The 24,894-nt window shown below is 33.6% G+C and overlaps 3 protein-coding genes and 1 pseudogene across 4 annotated transcripts; 3 read left to right on the top strand and 1 right to left on the bottom strand.

Moving 5' to 3' along the window:
• Nucleotides 1–11,611, top strand: part of LOC125873308 (serine/threonine-protein kinase ZRK3-like) — a 28,990-nt pseudogene extending 17,379 nt beyond the window's left edge.
• An 823-nt stretch (nucleotides 11,612–12,434) lies between these two features.
• Nucleotides 12,435–13,784, top strand: LOC125874368 (serine/threonine-protein kinase ZRK4-like). The gene has a single exon (XM_049555248.1). The coding sequence runs from the start codon at nucleotides 12,513–12,515 to the stop codon at nucleotides 13,668–13,670; it is 1,158 nt and encodes a 385-aa protein (XP_049411205.1). The 5' UTR covers nucleotides 12,435–12,512; the 3' UTR covers nucleotides 13,671–13,784.
• A 2,634-nt stretch (nucleotides 13,785–16,418) lies between these two features.
• LOC125874196 (serine/threonine-protein kinase ZRK4-like) lies at nucleotides 16,419–17,712 on the top strand. 2 transcript variants are annotated; one of them, XM_049555041.1, is made up of 2 exons: nucleotides 16,419–16,898; nucleotides 17,136–17,712. In XM_049555041.1, the coding sequence occupies exons 1-2, from the start codon at nucleotides 16,487–16,489 to the stop codon at nucleotides 17,624–17,626; spliced, it is 903 nt and encodes a 300-aa protein (XP_049410998.1). In that variant the 5' UTR covers nucleotides 16,419–16,486; the 3' UTR covers nucleotides 17,627–17,712. The 2 variants fall into 2 exon arrangements, with proteins under 2 accessions (XP_049410998.1, XP_049410997.1); XM_049555040.1 differs by having other exon boundaries at nucleotides 16,419–17,712.
• Nucleotides 17,713–22,182: 4,470 nt separating this feature from the next.
• LOC125874062 (3-isopropylmalate dehydratase small subunit 1-like) lies at nucleotides 22,183–23,151 on the bottom strand. The gene has a single exon (XM_049554868.1). The coding sequence runs from the start codon at nucleotides 23,085–23,087 to the stop codon at nucleotides 22,317–22,319; it is 771 nt and encodes a 256-aa protein (XP_049410825.1). The 5' UTR covers nucleotides 23,088–23,151; the 3' UTR covers nucleotides 22,183–22,316.
• Nucleotides 23,152–24,894: the final 1,743 nt, after the last annotated feature.

Raw genomic sequence — 24,894 nt, 5'->3', positions numbered from 1 at the left:
CACTTATATAGTATGATGATATATATAGTATGAAGTATGATGATGATATATAGTAAGTTGGTAGTCCAAGAGAACCACCACTTATATAGTATGAAGTATGATGATGATATATAGTAAGTAAAAATAAATAAAAAAATAGATAGAAGTAGAATAGAAAATAGAATATAATAGAAAGAAATAGAAAATATTATATAAAAGAAAGAAATATTAATAGAAAGAAATAGAAAGTAGAAATAGAAAATATTATATAAAAGAAAGAAATATTAATTAGTCCCACGTGGCAATTTTTGATTGGTATAAAAGAAAGAAACATTAATTAGCCCCACGTAGCAAGTTTTGATTGGTTTGGTAGTAGTTGAGGAACCACCACTTCTATAGTATGATGATTGGTTTGGTAGTAGTTGAGGAACCACCACTTCTATAGTATGATAGTAATATTTTATTTGTTAGAAATTAGTTCAATGTGAATAATAAAATGAATTCAAATTTAAATATTTATCTATGAAAAAGTTAATTTATATTTTTGATATAATATTTTACGACTGCGCGTAGCATGACTGAGTTACCTAGTTAATAATAAAATCAGATTATATTAAAATGACAAATTTTTTTGAAAAATTGAAATATTATTAATTCGGAATGAAAGTATTATATATATTAAATAATATATATATTTTAAAATATTATATTACATTTAAAAAGAATTAAGAATATTAGAGATTTAATTCATGACCTTATATAAAAAATAATATGTTGATTACAAAATAATAAAAATAATAATAAAATAATGAAAAAGTGAAATAGAGTGTGAATTGAAGGGTTTACTCTCCAAATAATAGAGAATGGAGAGTAAAATAGAGTGGGGTTTAAGATGTTCTTAAAACTAGTTGCAACAAATAGACGTACCTAACAATCAACTCTTTGACATAACGAAAATATTTTCAAAAGAATAATGCTAAATGGCTAGAAAATTTGGCCAGAATTCGGTCAGAAACTTAAAAAGTGTATGATATTTTTTTAATTTTAAAATAAACTAATTAATTTTTATTTTTTAATTAAAATGTATTAAAGTTAAAAAAATAAAAATATTCAAAAATATAAAATAACATAAGTTAAATACCATTCTGAGCAAAAAGATTTTTCCTTTCCAAAATATTTAATCTAGAACAGAGTAATTAATTGATAGGACGACGACAGGTAGAGCTTTGATAAACCATGACAATGAAAGTGCATGGAGAGTACAATCAATAGTCATCATTTTGTGTGGAATTCAATGCACAAATAAAGACCAGCAGGAAGCTTCTTCCAACTTGTTCATAGATTACACTACTAGTGATGGATGCCTTTTTGGATTTAATCCCAATTCATCCAGACTAGTCATCACAAGGAAAAAATGCCTATCTTCAGTGGACTCACACGGAAAACACTTTTTTCCTGAGAAAATTGAAGGAAAGGTATCCTTAAAGTTTTGAATTAGTTATTGGTGACTATATTGATCAACAAAAGGTCAAACCTACTTAAATACTAAATTAAGTTAATTGTGGACTCAATTAACATTTTCAAAACTTATAATCTTTTTAAAAATACAAAACAATTCCCCCACTAAATAAACAAATTTTCCACTCCCTTCCTTTCTATCAAACGAAATTTTCATACTTCCCAAAAATTAAAAATTGCTTCGATTGGGACAATCAATTTCTCCGGTAACTTTCAACTTCCAACGGCCGTACTTTGAACTTTCGATTCTTCTATTCTAACCATTCAAAGGAACAACAATTTGCAGGTAAAACTTTATTTTTTTGAAAAAAATTAGGGCTTTTTAGGTTGTTTTTTTTTTGAATAGCTTTACAATTTGCATATACTCTTCCCTCAAGAGTTGCCCAGGTTTTGTGCGATTCATGTTGAGACAATGAAGTTTTTGCTTGTTTATGCTTTAGGAAGTGGACCAACTGATTGTTCTAGGAAGAGCAAATCGACTAACCCCACCCTATTCTTTAGGACAGTTTTTGGCAATATTTGATTTTTATTTGTTTATTTGTTTTTTTGGGGTACTTGGAGAGGATTAGTGGGGTTAGTTGATAATTTAGGTGAGATGGGGAAGAAAAGGGGTTTGCCCAATTGGGTTCCTGATGGGTGGAAGGTGGAGGTTAGAACACTCAAGAAAGGAACGAAAGTAAAGGTGTCCCTACTTTCTTGTTCATTCCTCTTTTCTTAATCTTACATTTGTTTTTGTTTTTGTTTTTGTTGTATTTTGCTTTGGGATGATAAAGATTGATTATTTTTGTTCTATTCATTTCTGATCTTCCATTGCAACTGCTATTTTTGGCTTAATCTATACTAATATGATACAAAATCATAACTTTGTTTTCCATAACTATCCTGGTTGTGTAACTAAGGGCTACTACTTTGTGTCTTCTCCTTGTTGGATAAATTAGCAAGCTTAATGTCATGCTTCATCTGTATAGACAAACTAGGCAAAATAATTGAACTTAGTAATGAATACTTTGTTGAGATGCATGCAAGCTGATCTAAACATCACTATTAGAAAGAAAAAAAAATGGCAAGTTTTGGGAGTTAGTCTTCTTGCTCTAAACAAGGTTTTAATTGAAGAGGTGCTAGTTTGCTTTTATGGCTGAAGTAGGTAAAGAATTCAACATGCACTTTTTTGTTGAACCTTGTAATGCCTAGACAATATAAGTATATGAAATGTCCTAGTTTTGATAAAAAGTTGATCTTATATTTATCTTTTGAAATTAACTACATTAGGGCCTCCCCTGTTGCAATAGATATCCTATTTGCTACAACATATGGGTTATTTGTTGCAACAAGTGGATTATCTATAGAATGTTATATTATGTTGAATTTATTAAATTTATTGCTATCTTTTTTTAATGATGCACAATTGATTGTAAGTTTTTTCATTTTTTCTATTTGTAGAAAAATGGCTTCCAAAAGAAAAACAAGTGAATCAGTCTCTGAAAAATCAAATAAAGTAGCTAAAGTACAAACACCATTGGAAGAACTTGTTGTACAAAAACAGAATGAAAATATGAAAATTGTAGAGGAGGTAGACAAAAATAAAAATGAAGAAGAAAAGGAAATAAATGATGAAGATGGAGATGATGAAGAAACTGAAAATGATAAAGAAGATGAGGAGGAGGGTGAAAAAGAAAGTAAGGAAGGAGATGAAAATGAAAGTGATAAAGGAGATGATACTAAAAGTGAGGAAGGAGATGAAGATGCTGTCAAAACTTTTAATATTGACAAGTTTCAGGTAGAGATGCCTATACATGACCCTACAAATTTGACAGGTGATTTTGTTGTAAAATCAGCCATGAGCGCCAAATTTGATGCTTTTAGAACGATATTGATGAATGAAAAGTTGAAGGATTTCTTTAAGTCTAGCTGTTTTGAATACTTTCTTGATCTGCTGGAGGCAAACAATGCACGTTTTCAAATGAGCATGGTGTATGATCTTCTCAAGCGCAGGATCAAGTATAAGGGAGATGATGATGATGCTTTGAAGGATAAGAACAAGAAAATGGATGAGATTTGGATAAACTACTGTGGCATGCCAGTTTGTTTTAGCATGAAAGAATTTGCCATAGTGACTGGACTGAGATGTCATCCTCCTTCTAAACCTCTTCCTAAAGTTGCACGCTTAAGAAAGCCAAGAGAAAAAAAGATATCTAAATCAGTCAAGGTTGGAAAGAAAGGTAAAAAGCCAGTCAAGACAGTCAACACCAAAACCAACAAAGGCAAAGAAAAACTAAATAATGAAAATGATTTGTTGGCTATTATTGGACCAAGTTATAAAGCCAAAGATTTGATAGAAGATCTCCAGAGCAAAAGGTTTGAAGAAGCACAAAGAGCGACTGTGCTTAGTTTGGTTTGAGCATGCCATTTTATGGGCTAAAGACATCAACAATGTCATAGATCTTAGTTTGTTTGTGCTTGCTCAAGATTTGGAAGCATTCAACAATTACCCATGGGGTAATGATAGTTATTTCTTGGCAGTCTAGTATTTGATGTCAAAGTTATCACCGAAGACTAACAATTTATATGGCTTTCCTTGGGCTTTCATGGTAAACTTCACCTCTAATTTTGGTATTTTATTTATTTGTGTTATTGAATAATTATTTTAAATATTTATTTTCATCATCTTTATATTTTTAGGGTTGGACATTTGAAGCAATACATTACCTCAGGAAGTAATTTAATGATTCCTCGAAAGAAATTTCTCAACCAAGGATTCTTAGGTGGTTGTCTGCCAAGAACAACCCAAAAATAAATTTCGTTGATCTCTGCGATCCTCCTCATGATATAGTAAATCTTTTATAGAATAATATTTATTTAAATTAACTGATTATCTGTTTTGCTTTCGTTTAGTTTTCTTTCAATATATGACTCATATATAATCATCTATTGCAATAAATGGGTCATCTGTTAGAAGAAAACATAAAAGTTTGTTACTGTTTTGCTTTTGCCCAACAGATGACTGATCTGTTGCAATAGATGTGTCATTTGTTGGATGAAAACTTTATCATTTGTTGTTGTTTTATTTAGGTTCAACAGATGACCTATTTGTTGCAACAGATAGATCATATATTGGACAAAATCTCAATCTTTTTTGTTGTTTTGCTTTCGTCCAACAGTTTATCGATCTGTTGCAATAGATGAGTCATCTATTGGACGAAATCTCAATAGCTTGTTGCTGTTTTGCTTACTTCCAACAGATGACCTATCTGCTGCAACATTTGAGTCATCTGTTGTAAGAAAATTTGATCATTTGCTACTGTTTTGCTTTCTTCCAATAAATGGTCCATCTGTTGCAATATATGGGTCATTTGTTAGAAATAAAATATATAGGTAAATATTACAATAAATATTTTATCTATTATAACTTATAGATTAGTTTTTATATAAACTATTTTTGTTTATAGATTGTACATCCATGACTTGTTCCACAGAGCAAGAGTTGCAAATGTCATTCTTTTTAACTCTAGGAATTATTGACAAAAAATTAGACCCTATAGTGGATTTGATAAAAAAAGTATTGGCTGGAGCAACAACGATCAGAAGGGAAGCACCTATTATTTCTGGTGATGCTGATGATGTTGCATTAGATGTTGATGTTGATGTTAATATTGGTGTTGATATTGGTGATGCTGGTGCTGAAAGTGGTGGTGAGCATGTTGATGATGTTGGTGGTATATATGGTGGATTCACCCTTTTCAGTAGACATACCACATCTTTTGCTCTTTCTTCTAGCTCATGTTCTGCATGTAAATGTGAAGAATGCAAGAACAAAGAGGCTCAGTTAATATCTACCGGTGAAGATGTGAAGAAGTCTCTTGATGCTCTTACTAGTGCTGTTAAGGAATTGATATCTAAGAGAGGTGTTATTCCATCAAGAAAATTTCTGAGCCATTCACACCATTGAAGATTAAGAAGAGAAGAAAATCAATTTCCAAGATATTATCAAATATGAAAGAAAGACAACAAATTGCAACTACTCCCCTTCCTTGCAATGTTGAGTCATCTTCAGGAGTTATAGAAGAGCAGCAGAAGTTGTAGAAGGTATGAGTTGCTGAAGTCATATTTTGTAAGGTGAAGAGCTTGATATTTTGTAATTGCTAATGACACTATTTTATATTTAATAGATGTCCAGTTATTTTATCATGAATTCTATTTTGTAAGCTGGAGAATTTTATATGAATTGTAATTCATGAACAGTTAACATATTTAGTTAATCATATTTTGAAATTGCCGATGAGAATATTTTATATTATATAGATGTTCAGTTATTTTATGATGAATTCTATTTTATTCTTAGATTTGTAAAAAGTTAAATTATACTATTGAAACATATGTTGCAACAGGTTATAATATGTTGCAACTCATCTATTGCAATTGATGATTCATCCATTGCAACAGATGAGCATATATGGTTGATTATTTTCAACGGATGGGTCATCTATTGCAACAGATAATACATATTAGACATTTGTTGTAACAAATAATCATATTTATTTGATTATTTTCAACATATGGGTTATCTAATGCAACGGATATGTTATCTATTGTATTTGAACTTACAATTGAACTTCATTTATCACTAATTATGGGTTAAAGAAGCATTTCATATCAAAAGAATCAATTGATCACTTTATTTAAGATGAATACAGTTAGTTGATTATGTAATTACTTTATAATGCATCGAAAATGTAATTGAACTTATTAATTGAAATGTAATTATAATTAAATAAGTTTATTTATCACCAATTATGGGTTAATGAAGCATTTCATATCAAAATAATCAATTGATCATTTTATTTAAAACGAATACAATTAGCTGATCATGTAATTACTCTATAATGCATCGAAAATGTAATTGAACTTATTAATTGTAAGGTAATTACAATTAAATAAGTTTATTTATCACTAATTATGGGTTAATGAAGCATTTCATATCAAAATAATCAATTGATCACTTTATTTAAGACGAATACAGTTAGCTGATCATGTAATTACTTTATAATGCATCGAAAATGTAATTGAACTTATTAATTGAAAGGTAATTATAATTAAATAACTTTATTTATCACTAATTATGGGCTAATGAAACATTTCATATCAAAATAATATAGAGTCAATTGAAAATGATCAAACATATATGCTCATCTGTTGCAACTGATACTCATATATTGCAACAGATGAAGCATCCATTGCAACAGATAAGCATATATGCTTGATTATTTACATAGGATGGGTCATCTATTGCAACAGATAATACATATTAGATATTTGTTGTAACAGATTTCTATAATTATTGCAACAAATGATCATATTTATTTGATTATTTTCAACAGATGGATTATCTATTGCAATAAATAATGCATCTAATGCAAAATATGCAAAGTTTGTTGCAACGAATGAGCATAACTAATATATTGTATATAATAAGTATGAACATACAAAATTAACCAAAATGAATTACAATTATCAGATTCATAACTAAGTACAAAATAGTTATTTCACTATTACAATAATTATGGAGCATTTCGAACCGGGCATGTTGTTCTCCTGTGTCCAATATTTTTACATATTGAAACTTATTTTTTCTTATTGGAAATTATTCCCCGACTCCACGCCTCCTTTTCGTTCGCCTTTTTCCCTGTTTGCTTGGGTCAACATATGAAAGAGGTATTTCTCTCTCCAATATCTCCAAAGGAACAATCCAAGAATCTTTAGGAGGCACCAGATTAATTTCCTCACAATATGCAATTATGTATTTTCCACCAAATAATATGAAGACGAGTACTCATAGATCTGATTTCCAAAATGTGCACCATATTGGGATCGAAGCACTGCCATAGCATGTGGACAAGGTATTTTGTCCAAGTCAAAAACTCTACATGTGCACATTCTTCTTTGAAGATCGACCGTGGCAACTGGCAATATCACCATGATCGTTGATACTAAACTTGTAATTGGCTATTTGATGGTCCAATGACTTATTTCCCAAATTGATATTCTTTGATATTTGTTTTTCCATTGAAGGAACAAATATGTTTGGTGAGTTGACCAACTCCATACGCCTTTTGTGAAATAATTTTGCAAATTTCATATTTATTTCGTCAAATAAAGCGACGATAGGAAATTCTCTTTCAACTTCAAACATTGCATTCACGGATTCAATAATGTTTGAGATCATAATATTATACCTATAAAAAAAAATAACTTAATAAGATATATAATTATATTAAACTTAAACAAGATACTCAATATATAATATTGTACCTATTTTTCGGGCAAAATGCCCTGCTCCATCTATGAAATCCAACTGATTCGAGATGTTCGGCTGCCTTGGGTACCATATCCCTTATCTGATTGAAATGGTCATAGAACTCAACTTTATTGTACACTTTTGCTGCATTATAAAAAAGAGATACGACCTTTGCATTGTGAAAATTGTTTCGAATATTTTCTCCAAGGTGCCTCATGCAACAACCATAATGAGCTGATGGATACACAATTGGAACCATCTTTCGAATACTTGAATGCCTATCAGAAATTATGCACAACTCATCGGTATCATCTACATAACTTCTCATTTGTTCAAAAAAATATTGATATGAGGCATCACATTCTTTATCCACTACACAAAAAGTCACCGGAAAAATATGATTCTCTGCATCTTGCACCACCGCCGATAGTAAAACTCCTTCATACTTGCTCTTCAAGAATGTCCCGTCAACGGTTATGACTTTTCTCAATTGTTGAAAACCTTGAATCCAAGCCGCATAGGCTACAAAATGTACTTGAACTTTCCATTTTCATCAACCTGCAATGTCGTCTTACTTTCTGGATTTGCGGACTCAAGCATATAGCGGTATGCATCAAGCACTCCATACCCGTGCTCATGTGTTCCCCTAACCAAAGACTTTGCAATTTCCCTACCTTTATATATCTTCCAATAACTCATTGGTCATATCTATTGTAGATGGACCTTTACCATTAGGAAAACTATTTTTGAAGTACCAAGGACTTTTGTTGTGGCATGTGGATTATGACTCGTAATATGCTCTGAACCACATGTGTGATACTTTTTTATAAATTTTAATACAAAATATGTCAGAACTTTTGAATTTCACAGCCCTCAATCACCACTTGCACTCTGGATGTTCGCATTTAAAACAATACACACTACGCGAATTAATCACCTTTGCAAGTCTGAATTTTTTTTTCAAACAAGCAATAAGCAATGAAGTGACTAGTTCGTCTTTGTTCTTGAATGTCATTCCTATGTAAAAACATGTCTCATCATCTTGAAGATTGTTCAACTATTTTAATTAAGAACTGCCCCCTCTATCAACAATAGATGTAGGTGTTCGGTCCTCCTCCACATCATGTCCAATCTCATCATCTAGAATATTCATATTTATCCCGTTCAATTCATCATTTAACAGATTTTGTTGGTCTTGTCCTACATTTTCATTCTCTATCGGTTTTTCAACAACGTACACCCTTAAAACGGACAGAGTTGCATCACTCAGATAAGCACTCAAACGAAGTTGATTGCTTATCTTAAAAGGCAGGACCCTCTGATTTTCAAAAGACTTGTGCATGTAACTGATGACAAAATCATTTGGTTGACTATTTAGTCCACAATAACTAATGATTGAGTTCACAAAATCATTATACAAAATATCCCTTTGGACGGTCATCAATATTGACTCTGACATGTCACCATCCTTCCAACGCCAAATAAATCGATTGTTTTTCTCAATCCATTCACCATAACAATCAACATCTATTGTTATTGATTCTTCCATTAATGATACCTAAAGGAATTTATTTAAAATATTTAATAATGATTGTATAGTAAAGTTGAGTGGCTATATACAGTTAAAAATCATATGTACAATCATTGTCTCAACAAGTCAATCATCTATTGCAACATGTAGGTCATCCGTTGCAGCAGATGATTCACTTGTTGGATACATGTCTAGAACCAAAAGTTTATCCAATATGTAAGTCAATTGTTGTAACAGATGAGTCATTTGTTGCAACAGGTAATTGATTTGTTGCAACAAGTAATTGATATGTTGCAATATATGACTTACCTGTTTGGACAAACTTCTGATTTTGTCCTAGTTTGGCTTGGTACTGTATCATGTATTCAACGGGTAAGCCATCTGTTGCAACAGATGAGTCATCTGGTGCAATCTGGTGCAACAGATGACTCATATGTTGCAATAAATGGCTCATCTATTGTGACAAGCTTCTAGTTCTTTCCCAGTTTAGTCTGATATTATAATATGTATCCAATAGGTAAGCTCTCTGTTGCAATAGATGAGTCATCTAGTGCAGCAGATGACGCATCAGTTGCAATAAATGACTTATCTGTTAGGAGAAGCTTTTGGTTCAGTCCCAGCTTGCCATGGTACTGTAATATGTATCCAACAAGTAATTTATCTGTTGCAACAGATGACTTACCTGTTAGGTACGCGGCAGTAAAATTTGAAGAAACACTCAAACTATCAAAATGAAAAATTAGAGTAAAAATCATTAGTTTACTTACCAAAATCACCTATGATGTAATGTCCAATGATATATGAATGAAAATTGGTTTGAAAGCAGCAGTACAATGTGATTATCAACTGAAGAAGAAAAATATGATGAACAACCAGAAGAAGATGGTGATGAACAAGAAGAAGAAGAAGAAGAAGAAGAAGAAGAATGATGATGGAGAAGAAGAATGAAGAAGAAGAGCAGCAACAATGGTCCCCAACAATGGAAGAATAAGCAAGAGAGAAAAAAGGAAAAACTGAGCCGTTGGTACACTTTTTTTCCCTCTATTTCTTATTATTTAGGATTTTATATAAGATGGACTAAAGTTTAAATAAAAAAACTTAGGGATGAAAAATGCAACCCCTTAATTCTTAATTTAAAAATTATCATCCCTACTCAATAATTAAAACTCGAGTCACCAATTCCTAATTTTGAAACTTTTCTATAACCCTTATTTCATTGTCCCTTTTTTCCTCTGCCTCTGTTGAAAGGCGGAAGAAAGAGAATGATTGTTATTTAAAGAATGGAAGTGCGGTACTTGAGGAGCTTCTTGCTTTATGCGACCGAAATTGCAGAATTCCCATCCGTTACTTCTCTGCAATAGAGATCCACAATGCAATAAAACACTCTAAATGCAGAATAAACCTTTCCGATGTGTATATTACAGGCTCGCTGGACAACCGTCTCGTTTTAGTTAGGTTCAATAGATGTCGATTAAACAATATCCACCGAGATATAGCAGTTACTGCTTAGATGAGTCATCTCAAGAATGTGCTGAGACTTGTCGGTTGCTGTCTAGAATTTGAACAACCAGTTATGGTGTACGAATATGTCGAAGGTATTTCTGTTAGTTATCTACTTTTCAAAAAAGGTAATCATGATGATGATCAAACTAGAAAATTGTTATTATCTTGGGGAAATAGATTACGAATTGCCAATGAGGTCGCTTCTGCAATCGTCTTTCTCCATACCGAATTTACAACGCCCATCATCTTCAAAGATCTGAACCCATCTAATGTGCTAATAGATCAGAATAGCGGTGTTGGCAAAATATTGGACTTCTCATTATCCATATCTTTGCCTCCAGGAAAATTGGAAGTAGTAAAAGATATTACCTCCAGAAATGGATGTTTAGTTCCAGAATATGCGATCTCGGGTATTGTTACTCTAAAAGCAGATGTCTATAGCTTCGGAGTTGTTCTACTTCAGCTACTAACTGGGGAGAAAATGAGTACTCTAAATATAGAGGATCCTGAGTATATATAATGTATCATGCAGATTCAGATTTTAAGATGGTAGGCATCGAAGAGATCCATGTAGTGGACATAGCAGATTCAGCCACTTTAGAAGAGCATGGAATTGAGATTCGACAACAATTGTTGGGATCTTGTTAAGAAATGCACAAAGTCAAAGAGAGAAGAGAGACCTTTCATGATTGAAATTGCAAAGGAATTACGCCGAATTCACAACTGCTTCTGTGCCCTCACTCTTGGCAAGAATTAGTTACATAAGAAATAATTAAGCTCGGCATAATTTTTTTTTTTTATGCATTCTCTGTTTGGGATATTTGAATTCACACAAAGTTAAAATCAATTTATTTTTTAATGGGTCTTCTAATTGGGTTTGGGTCATGTGCACTAGAATAGGTGGGTAGGAGAAAAATAAATGGGTTAAGATTTAATTTATCCAATAAAAAAATGACATGTAATAATAATAATAATAATTTTTAAAAAGTGGTTGTTAGTTTTAAGGGTAGAAATAAACTAAAAAAGGTGGATTGAGGGATATTTTTAGTCCAATAGATGAATGAAGGGTATTTTTAGACCTTTTCAAATAGTCCAAGAGTATTTTTAGCCCTTTTACGTTTATTTTTTCATTGAATTAAAGTTTGATCAATAATATTGTTTTTTTAAGAATATCTTTGTGATAGTGTATTATGTGATTTTATAAATTTGTGCTTATTTGGTAAGATTCTATATAGAATTGGGACAATTTTAATATTTTTCAACTTATGAAATTTTTATATTTATGAGAAAACATACCACATAAGAAGTTCAAATTATGTTGGAACAAAATTTCAACTTCATGTTATGATTTCATATAATAATTTCATATCACCAAACATGCCTTTAGAACCACAGAAAAAGTGTAAACTCTTTAACATAAACCAAAATATTTAATCTAGAACAGAGTAATTTATTGATCGGACGGCGACATTAGGTAGAACTTATCAAACAATGGCAATGAAAGTGCATGGAAATTCAGAAGAGAGTCCAATCAATCGCCATCATTTTGTGTGGAATTCAATGCACAAATTACGACCAGCAGGAAGCTTCTAACCTCTTCATAGATTACACTACTAGTGATGATGTGAATTGTGATGCCTAATTGGATTTAATCCCAATTCATGGAGACCAGTCACTTCTAAATTAGAGATGCCTTTCTTCAGGGGACTCACAAAGAAAAAACTTTTTCCCTCTGCCTCTGCTGAAAAGCGGAAGAAAGAGTATGATTGTTATTTACAGAATGGAAGTTGTGTGCTTGAGGAGTTTCTTGCTTTATGCGACGGAAATTGCAGAATTCCTATCCGTTACTATACTGCCATAGATATCGACAGGGCAATAAAACACACTAAAAGCAAAATGGAGCTTTCCAATGTGTATATGGTTACGGGCTCGTTAGACAACCGCCTCGTTTTAGTTAGGTTCAACAATTGTGAGTTCAACAATATCCACCGAGATATAGCGATTACTGCTCAAATGAGTCATCTCAAGAATGTGTTAAGACTTGTCGGTTGCTGTCTAGAATTTGAAGAGCCAGTTATGGTGTATGAATATGTTGAAGGAATACCTCTCAGCGATCTACTTTTCAAAAAGGGTAATATTAATAGAAAATCGTCACTATCTTGGAGAAATCGATTACGGATTTCCAATAAGGTTGCTTCTGCAATCGTTTTTTTGCATACCGAATTTACTACGCCCATTATCCACAGAGATTTGAAGCCTCACAATGTGATAATAGATGAGAAGAGCGGTGTTGCCAAAATAGTAGACTTCTCATTGTCCATATCACTGCCTCCGGGAGAATTGGAGGTACAAGATCGAGTGTGTGGAACAATCTGGTATATAGCTCCAGAACATATCCACCAGGGTATTATTACTCAAAAAACTGATGTCTACAACTTTGGGATTCTTCTCTTTCAGCTATTAACCGGAAAGGAAGTGTGCGGTAGCGTGGTATCCGATGATGATGTTATGGATAGAGCGGATTCTAAAAATTCAAAAGAGACAACAGATTTCGAAGAAGATAACTCTATGCATAGGATGGATTCTGCAATTCCAGAAGACACAATAGATTTTGAAAATCTTCCACCCAACCTCGTCGATCACTATATTAAAGAGTGTAATATAATGGATATAGCGGATCCTACCATTTTCGAAGAGCATGGAATTGAGATTCAACAACAATTGAAAGACTGCTTGAATCTTTCTAGGAAATGCACAGCTGACAAGGGAGAAGATAGACCATACATGATTCATGTCGCAAGGGAATTGTGTCGTATTGAGAAGGGTTTCCCTCCTGATCAAAATTAAATGTTCATTTTAATTCTTTAAAGTATTCATATTAGGTTCCAATTTCAAGGGAATTCAGTTTGTGTGTACCCTCATATTTATATTGAACAAAAAAAGAGATTTGCAGACAACGAAATTGCCAATTTGATCTTTATTTTGCTCTATTTGGATTGATTACTCCTTAATTTTTTCAGTTTACAGAAAAATCATGTTAGTATTTGTCATCTAACAAATTTTAGTCATTAAATTTAGACTATGGATGCCACTACTTGTTATTTATTCTTCGTCTTTACCATTTTCCAGTTTAGCCAGCGTGAGTCATTTCAGTGCTTAATTAAGAAGCCATGCATACAAATGATAAAGGTTCCTGCCTCGCACATTAAAACAATTGACTCTGTTTGAGATTACTGTATTAAAGAGGGTAATGTAATGGATATAGCGGATCCTATCTTTTTGAAAGAACATGGAATTGAGATTCGACAACAATTGGAAGACTACTTGGATCTTGTTAAGAGATGCACAACATCAAAGGAAGAAGATATAGACTATACATGATTCATGTTGCAATGGAATTACGCTGAATTAATAAGTGTTTCCGTCCCTTCACCATTGGTCATGACTCATGAGAATTAGATGTTTATTTTACACGACGATAGAAAGAAAGAAAAGAAAGAGCACTACTTCGTCTAAAACAGTTTTAGTTAGTATGGCTATTTCATGTTGGACAATGACAGATATCCGCAGATAAATGAAATTGCCAATCCAATTTTTATGACTTGGTAGTTGGGAAAGGTCACTAATGCAGCAGCTGGGAATACCAAAACCTCTCCACACATTCAGGGAGAAGAACAGGGTGGCGGACATACTGGCAAAGATGGGCAAGACAATGCAAGCCAACAGCGGGAGGATGCAGATTTTGGAAGCCCCGCCACATTAAGCCCTCAAAGCATGGGAAGCTGGCAAGAATGGGGTTTATTTTGATAGAATGGTAGTAGTAACTAGTCCCAATCAGACTACAGGGAGCATCCCTATTTCAAATTCTGTAATGAACAATGAAGTCCGTAGGCTCCTCATTTAAGCTTTATATATAAATATATCTAATTCTACCAAAAAAAGAAGCATTACTAAATGCTACTAGTATTTTCTTTGTGCCTCTGTTATATAGTTGGGTCATGGAACATAGGGATTTTGACAGGAAAGTTCATTGTGTTAGTGAAGATTCTAAAGAAAAGAAAGATCAACATAGCTTGTGTGCAGAAGATCAAATGAGTGGGTATTAAGGCTAGAGATGTAGATCAATTTAAATTGTGGTACTCAAGAGGTTCGAGGACCCTAGAACCAACTACTCGACTTAAGGAACCAGGTTCCTTATACAAAGGTGGATCCACTCCTCTAGGTGGGGGTGCATGTGCATCTATCTTGAGAAACTGACAGAAAGTAGGATATATTTGGCAGTGCATCCATGAAAAACATAGCAGTGTCATTGTGTGAGAAACTGACAGAAAGTAGGATATATTTGACAGTGCATCCATGAAAAACATAGGAGTGTCATTGTGTTAATTTTATTGTTTTTATTTTAAATTTATTTTAGAGCTCATATTTGAGCTAAGCTAATATTGGTGCACCCAAAGTCTTCAAATCATGGGTTCGCCCTCTTAAAACTAAAGCAAACAAAGAGGTAAATAAACACAAGATTTATCGTGGAAAACCTCCTAGCTCAAGGGAGTAAAACCACGACCTATGGGAGGTAGATTTCAACAACCTCACTAACTTCAACAAGCGATTTCGGATTATAATTCTATAATTTAAGGGACTAACTCTAGTATATCAATTCGACAGGTGACTCTAACCATTTGCTAACAACTCTCTGAAAAGATAAATTCTTATCTTGTTACTAGTCCCATTGCGTACACCTTAACCACCTCCAAGATAACAAGTTGGAGCTAAAGTTTCAATTTTGGTACTAAATGCTAAACTTCGGAGGAAGTGAAATGAGTAGAGACCAAAAACAGAGTGTTCATTGAGAAGAAGGGGAAGGGAGCAAGAAGGACTAGTGAGGAGGGAATAATTATCCGGAATGAGCAGTGGCGGATTCAGAATTTTTCATATAGGGTTCAAAAAATTAAAGTATAAATGTATAAATAAGCCAATAAAACATAATTCCAAGGAAGCAGAGTAGTATATAGTTTATAGGTACAAAAAGTTAGTTCCGTTACCGAAAACCTTTAGCAAGTTTGTATTTTTTTGGATTTCAATATGTTTTTTTATAAAAAATAAAAAAAATGAAAAAGGTGAAAAATTGGTCTTGAAACTAAAGGAAGAGAAGCTAAAAAATAAAATTTTAGCTCGAACCCTAGACACTACGGTCAACTTATAAGGAGATCTACCACTATGCTATAACTTACTTCATGTTTATGAAGGGGATCCAAAATTAATATATCTACATATATAACAGAAAATTAATCGTAACTTTTTACCGACATGGGTCAGCCCCTAAGCATGAGCCATTTCACTGTTTAAGTAACCAGCTCAAATACGTCGAACACAAGATAAAACATCTTTACTAAATGTTCCTTAAAATTTAAAAGTTTACGTGGTTACAAATTATTTTATTAAGAGTAAAAAATAATATTTTAATATTTAATTTTTTTAATTATAAACTCTTTTCAAAAGACCAGTGACCTATCACAATTTGTTGTCATTTTGTGTGGAATTCAAGATCATGAGGAATCTTTCCTGTACAGTGTACACTCCACTAGTGATGATGCCTTACTGAATTGAGCCCACTGCAGTAAGACTAGTGGACATGAAAGAAAGAGGTATTGTGAAGGGAAAAAATGCAGTTCTTCAGGGGACTCACAAGGAAGAAACAATCATCATCCTCTGCCTCTGCAGAAAGGCGGAAGAATGAACAGGATTATTATTTAAAAAATGGAAGTTCCGTGCTAGAGGAGTTCCTTGCTTTATGCGACGGAAATTGCAGAATTCCCATCCGGTACTTCACTGCCACTGAGATCGAGAATGCAATTAAGCACTCTGAAAGCAAAATGGAGCTTTCCGATGTGTACATGGTTACGGGCTCGCTGAACAACCGCCCCGTTTTAGTTAGGTTCAATAGATCATGTCAACTGAATATCTACCGAGATATAGCAATTACTGCTCAGATGAGTCATCTCAAGAATGTGCTGAGACTTGTTGGTTGCTGTCTAGAGTTTGAAGAACCAGTTATGGTGTATGAATATGTTGAAGGTATATCTCTTAGCGATCTACTTTTCAAAAAGGGTAATTCTAATAGAAAATCGTTATTATCTTGGGGAAATCGATTACGGATTGCCAATGAGGTTGCTTCTGCAATCGTTTTTCTACATACCGAATTTACTACGCCCATTATCCACAGAGATATAGCGCCATCTAAAGTGATAATAGATCAGAATAACGGCGTTGCCAAAATTTTGGACTTCTCACTCTCCATATCTTTGCCTCCAGGAAAATTGGAAATGAAATCAGAAGATGGTGTGCTCGGAACACTCGGGTATATAGCTCCTGAAAATGGCTCCTATGATATTATTACTCAAAAAATTGACGTCTACAGCTTCGGGGTTCTTCTCTTTGAGCTATTAACTGGAAAAAAAATGGTTGAAATGGTGGATTCTGCAATTTCAAAAGAGCCAATAGATTGTGAAGAAGTCAACAAATCCAGTATTGAAGAGCGTAATGCTATGGATACAACTTTTGAAAATCTTCATCCCAACATTGTTGATCGCTATATTAGAGAGAACAGTGTAATAGATATAGTGGATCCTACCATTTTCGAAGAGCATGGAATCGAAATTCAACAACAATTGGAAGACTACATAGATCTTGTTAAGAGATGCACAACTTACAACGGAGAAAACAGACCATACATGATTCACGTTGCAAGGGAATTACGCCGAATTGAGAAATGCTTCCGTGCCCTCACTATTGGTCAAAATTAAATGTTTGTTTTAATACATGAGGTGAAAAAAGAAGTTTGCTTATACTGTCATATTTATGTTGAACAATAAATGAGATCTGCAGACAATCTAGTACTTACTTTTGTGCTCTATTTGGGATGCATCTAACTTGATCTTTTTGTTACAGACTAAAAAAATGAGACACCATGTTAGTTTTGTATTTGACATCTAATAACTTTCATTCGTTTCAGACTATGCAACTGCATATATTTACCGTTTCCTTGTTGACCAGGCATTGTGTGGTGTGTCACCACCTTCCACCTATCTTACACATTCGATAAAAGTTGTCATTGTGAAGCTATGGTTAAGGTGCACGGTGGATTGTCACTTTTCCGCTCATGCTAAAGGTCCTCTCTACTAGGAAAGCAGAGAATTTCTCTAATTCTAACATATTGATAGGTTTTGTTTAGTCGGGCTGGAGAATCTTACATGAGCTAGGCTAGTTTTTTTAGTAGTTATAATTTGTTAATGTGTAATTACTACTTGGAAACCGTAATTTTAATCCCTGCAGTGACTACTACTGGGAAGGCACATAATCAAATAGCATCCCTTGGGAATTACAAAATTTAACACAGAATAAAAACAAAAGCAGTGTGAATTTCTATTAATTCCTACGAGAATTTACTTCGTGATCACAATTCACAAGCATAAACCTCAAGTCAGTTCATAGCGATACGATTTATCATAGTGTCCACACAAATAAGACTAACCAAGGTAGGAAAAGCAAAAGTATAGAATTGAAGTTACAATATGTGCCTGTTGCATAGCACAATCTTTAGCATCTCTATGAGGCACCCTTGACACCGCTGATAGAAGGATTAGTGACTTGTCTATAACACCAGTTTACAATTGCTGCAAACTGTACGCAGGTTTTTGAAACAAAATTTATGCCATAAAGAAAGGAGACGAGACAAACCATTTTTTGTCTCTGGAATATTAGAGTAAGCTTTTGGGACAATTTCCTTGTTTTAGCTGGAGACAAGACAAGACAAGCCAATTCTCGAATGATCTAACCTACTAGTAGCATGTTCATCCAGCGCTCTAAAAAGGGGAAGTTATGCTTGCTTATTATAGGTCCTCGAAACTTGCTTTCATTAAGAAGCAAAAGGAGGAAACTCCACATGGCACAACAATTTGTAAACCATCTTAAGAAACTTGTAACACTTTTAATTAGATTGAGGGCTTGAATGGACATAAAACACCTATGGTATCTTAGAGAACAGCTATACAGTGGCAGCACTGNATGCAATCCAATATTGAAGAAGGTAATGTTATGGATAGAGTGCATTCTAGAATTTATGAAGAAACAACAAATTTTAAAGATCCAAATCCACCAACCATGGTTGAGCTCTACATTAAAGAGTGTAATGCAATAGATATAGCAGACCCTACCTTTTTGGAACAGCACGGTATTGAGATTCGACAACAATTGGAAGACTACTTGGATCTTGTAAAGAAATGCACAACGTACAAAGGAGAAAACAGACCATATATGATTCATGTTGCTAAGGAATTATGCCGAATTGAGAACTGCTACCGTGCCCTCACTATTGATCAAAATTAAATATTTGTTTTAATACATGAGGTGTAAAAAGAAGTTTGTTTATACAGTCATATTTATGTTGAACAATAGTCAATAGATGAGATCTGCAGACAATGAAATTGCCCATTTAGTTTTTAGGACCTGGGAAAAAGTTGCTACTAAATGCTAGAACCGATTTTTGTGCTCTATTTGGACTGAATCTAAGTGTATTGTGTTTCAATTATCACACATTTTGCTGCTGATATTATTTCTTTCTTGTAGGCTCTACACTACTTTTCGTATAACTGTTACACTTTCTTCATTGTTTTCTTCTTTTTTACTTGAGTTTGATGCACTTAAGCTGAGGGTCTTTCACAAACAGCCTCTCTACTTCAGTTCCACGAGGTAGCAATAAGGCCTGCATACACTCTACTCTCTCCAGCCTGGGTATGTTGTTGTTGTTGTTGGATTGAATCTAATTGATCTTTGTGTTTGAATACTAAAATAAAGTGAGACCATGTTAGTTTTGTAACTTACATCCAATCACCTTTTAGTAGTTTCAGACTATGCCACTGCTTATATTTACACTTGATTTTTACCTTTTTCCTTGTTAATCAGGCATAAGACATTTCAGTGCTTACGAAACCAAGTATCCAAATTCTTCAAACACAAGATACAGGTTGTTTTTTGAGGAAGGTAAAATCAACCACAGGATACATGTTCCTTGTTCGACCCATTAAAACAAAATGTAAGATGGGATTGTAACTTTTCAGCTCATGCTAAAGGTCCTCTCTACTAGGAAAACTGACAGTTTCTCTGATTTTAACATATTGATAGGTCTTGTATAGTAAAGCTGGAGAATTTATCATGAGCTAGGCCAGGTTCACATAGCTTTTTTTTTGCAAAGAGGCTCACGTAGTTATAATTGAGAGTTTACAATGACTACTCGGAAGCCACAACTCTAATCCCAGCGTTTATGCAGCTACTATATAGATGGTGATTACTACTGGAAAAGCACATAATTAAACAGCATCTTTTAGGCATCACAAAATTTAACACAAAAGCAGTGTGAATTTCTCTTGATTCCTAGGAGAAACTACTTTGTTATCACAAGCATACAATATCAGGTTAGTTCAAGAGAAGGGAGATTAGTGACTTGTCTATAACACCAGTTTGCTGATGCTGCAAACCCTCCAAAGGTTTTTGAATCAAAATTGACTCTATAGAGAAAGGAGAAGGGGCTTTAACAATAGATATATGTAGATGATAAACTTTTTGCGAATCCACTGAAACGAGCTAAGGAAATTGCCTTCTTCCACTGGAAACAAACCATTTCAGTCTCTGGAATAATTAGAGTAAGCTTTAGGGATAATTTCCTTGTTTTAGCTGGAGACAAGACAAGCCATGGAGCCAATTCTCAAATGATCTAAATTACTAATAGCCTATTCATCCAGATAAGCATTAGGTATAAAAAGAGGAAGTTATGCTTATTGCAGGTCCACGAAACTTGCTTTCACTAAGAAGCAAAAGAGGAAACTTCACATGGCATAAGGTGAAAGGCGAAAAAACTTAAGAGAGTTAACACCAGGAACTAGCACAACATATTGAACCACAACAATTTAGAATCTTAGATTGACTTGTGTGTGACTACCAAGTATATCAGTGGAAGACGAGGCACAAGATTTTCAACTTAGATCCTGGGATACGCGATAAAAATCACCTTTAAAGGATCAACCAATCCACGACGTGCGTCATGTATGCTCATCATTATTAGGCAAACTTTGCAAGCTCATATCTAAGGCGATAAAATTTCATGTCATACAAATTCCTGAATCAAAATCTTCATGATTTAATTGGCTCCAAGAATAAAATAATCTCTTTTGAGGAACCGTTCCCAAGTTCCTGCAGGGCTAAGTTGTAACTTTGAGGGTCTTCATTTCAAAACCACATTCTTTCTTGGGACAATTTAAGGAAGGTGAAGGAGGTGGGTGAATGTATCTCCTTGCATAAAACCAGATATTAATCGAACACTTGAACCTTAATAACATAAAGATCTAGCAAAGGCAGGCTCTTCAGTTCTCATAAAACTACAAGGTGTCAGTAGGTGGTAAACTGTAAACATATTTCAAAAATGATTTACCCATAGGCATAACAAAACTTTATTTAGATACACTTTTAGGGCAACTGATTCTTTTATCCAAATCATATAACAGCCACCATAACACAGCCTATGCCCCTTTCTTAAAAAAAAGTATGATACATACATAAGTACATAACACAGCCTATGTCGCAAAGCAAAGCCGGTCTCATGCCCGGATTAAAGAGAAACAATGCTAANTCTTGATAGTATGCAATCCAATATTGAAGAAGGTAATGTTATGGATAGAGTGCATTCTAGAATTTATGAAGAAACAACAAATTTTAAAGATCCAAATCCACCAACCATGGTTGAGCTCTACATTAAAGAGTGTAATGCAATAGATATAGCAGACCCTACCTTTTTGGAACAGCACGGTATTGAGATTCGACAACAATTGGAAGACTACTTGGATCTTGTAAAGAAATGCACAACGTACAAAGGAGAAAACAGACCAACTGATTCTTTTATCCAAATCATATAACAGCCACCATAACACAGCCTATGCCCCTTTCTTAAAAAAAAGTATGATACATACATAAGTACATAACACAGCCTATGTCGCAAAGCAAAGCCGGTCTCATGCCCGGATTAAAGAGAAACAATGCTAAGTTGACAGTCAGCATAAAAACAATCTAATTATAATGAATCAATGAAGCAGCTTGATATTTAAGCGGAGAAGGGTAGAGCGGCACGCCCCTTATCCCGAATTTCCAAGGGTAGGATTGGTCCTAAAGTTGGTCCAGACAGATTTCTCGGTCATCAAACAAAAAGAAAACTAATTATAATAAAATTGTGATAATCCTCCAGATCATACAGTCAACCCTACTATTATCGAATTCGATGTCAATTAATACTGAAAAGGCAAAAGCAACACACAAGACAACTTTAAAGGTGCTGAATTTTTCGCCAAGTCATACAACAAACACCATATTTATTATGCAATAATCTTTTGTCAGCAAGCATAAAGTACAAAACTTTAAAAAGAACTGAGCCAATTACCACTTGGAAAACTAAGCTTCTCGTGCAGAAATCATTCCAGCCTTTCTTGCATAAGCGAAAATGCCACCAGCTTCAATGACAGGACCAGCATCACCAATAGGCTTCAATTTATACTCTTTCCCAGATGTATGATTAATCAATCTACTCTCCCCAATTTCAACAGTCAGCACATCACCAGTCTTACACTCCTCACAAATCCTCTTTTCCGATTCAAGCGGATAAACTTCACCAGTCGAAACTGAATTCCTGAAAAAGATCCTCGCATACGACTCCGCCACCACTGCCAATACACCAGCTGCACCTAAAGCAACCGGTGCGTGCTCACGAGATGACCCGCACCCAAAGTTGTCGCCACCTATGACGATGGAGTACTTTGACGTGAATTCACCCGGTTCGATGAAACGGGTTTGGTACGATGAGGGAAGTCCACATAGAGCGTACGACCCGAGTTTCTTGTACTCATCTGGATTTGAAGGTACAAGGGTTAGGTATTCTGCTGGAATGATTTGGTCAGTGTCGATATTGTCTCCGAGGACGTAGCAGAGGCCGTGAAATGTGGTGGCGGTCTTTGTGGTTTCCGGTGTAGTAGAGGCGGCGGCGGAACGGAGAGGTGCGACAGTGGAGTTTTTCGAAGCTGGGACGGAATGGGAGATTAATGGATTATTGGAGGAGATTGATTGGAATTTGACGGAGGGGAGAGGGTTAATAGAGGAGGCGCGTGGTTGGAACGAACTGGATTTGAAGGTGGTGATGGAACTGGAAAGAGCTGTTGAAGCCGCCATTGATGAAAGCTCGGAGTGGCGTTGAAATGGAGATTGCTAATTTTTCGTTGAAAGAGTGTACCAAAACGTGGGCAGACATCTTATTATCTATATATTGGGCCTTAGAATTTTTTAGCTATTGGGCTTACAATAGATCAGATTAGCAAGAGAGCCGCCAATTTGATTGGACCAGTGCGACTATTTTTTCCAAATTCGTGGAATCCAAATACATTCCAAAACATTCTAATACATCCTGTTTCAATTTTGGATACATTCATCAACGTCTCGATACATTACGTTGCAGTTTTGAATACATCACTCAACAATTTGATACATTGTGTACGTTCCGATACATCGTGTAAATTGATGTATCTAATAGATACATTACGTAAAGTAATGTATACGAGAATATGAGAGATTAGGTACTTCTGATATGGTAGGAAATTTTAATACATATGATAAAATAAAGTTATGTATTTAGGTAATTTGTCATATTTAATGTCTGGGACGGTGCAAAAAAAGTAAGAGAATTTCATAAATAGCAAAAAGAAAAATACATAATAAGATTTTATAGCTATAGTTTTCGTAATTACAGTCCATAATTATAGTCTCATTTGCTATGGAGACTTCCATTTGTATATTTTGGTTCTTTTTTTAAAAAAAATAAAAATTATACAAAATATGTTTTTAAGTAACAGACATAAAGAGCGGTAATTAGATTACGAAAAAAGAAATAATTTTTACAATTCACCCAATTTGTATTTGAATATATTTTTTTTCCTTTAGACTCCTTCAACAAGAAGAATACCTTACTATCTAGGTTAGTGAAATCAAGAAGCTTCAGTAATATAAACATTTTCGAGCAATTTGATTTTCGATTAATCAACATCATGAATTGTATTTTGTTTGTTGAATTCGTTGTTTTAAATGCTCAAAGTAAGATGAAGTGAATTTTTATGTCAGTTGATTTTTTTCTTGAATTCGTGTTTTGAATTTCATAAGTGTGTTATGATATTCAAAAATTGTTTGGATTGTATATTGTGATAATAGTATGAAACTTTCAATTGATTAGTACGTACATTTATATACAATTTCATTTTGAATCGAATAACAAAATTTTATTCTATTTGAATTTGTTGTTGGTTGTAGATTTGCTATATAATATATAAACGTACACATAATTTGATTTTTACCTTTTTGGAATTGTTGAATTCCAAAGAGTGATTTATATGTCTTTTGATAAAACCGGTCTGTATTTGTGTGTATATTTCTATTCTATAGAAGAGTGAAGTGGTAGGACGATCAAGGGTAAAAATGTAATTTCATTTTAACAAAAATCTATTAAGAAAGATAGTAAATAATACTAGAAACATCTTTTTATATATTAAGTGAATTATGATCAAGGATAAAATGTAATTTCACGCTAACAAAAATCTACCAATATCAAGAAAATTAAATAGTTCTAGAAACATCTTTTGATTGTTATTACCATTAACTTATTTTGTTATTACTTCACTTTCTTTTCTTTTGTGAGTTATTGTAATATCTATTCATTACTCTATTTTACTATTATGTTAATTTAATGCTTAATATTTTTTTTCTATTCATTATGCTTATCAAAAATGCCTACTTTAATATAAAAATTCATTATGAATTAATTATTTTCACCTTTATTTTGGCTCTAATTAATATACTTGAAAAGAAATAAGTGTGATAAAAATTAATAATATGTAGGACGACCAAGGGTAAAAATATAATTTCATTCTAACAAAAATCTATTAAGAAAGATAGTAAATAATTCTAGAAACATCTTTTTATATATTAAGTG

The sequence above is a fragment of the Solanum stenotomum genome, chromosome 8 (assembly GCF_019186545.1).
Source record: "Solanum stenotomum isolate F172 chromosome 8, ASM1918654v1, whole genome shotgun sequence".
NCBI classification, from domain to species: domain Eukaryota; kingdom Viridiplantae; phylum Streptophyta; class Magnoliopsida; order Solanales; family Solanaceae; genus Solanum; species Solanum stenotomum.
This window is presented reverse-complemented; position numbering and strand designations above follow the sequence as displayed.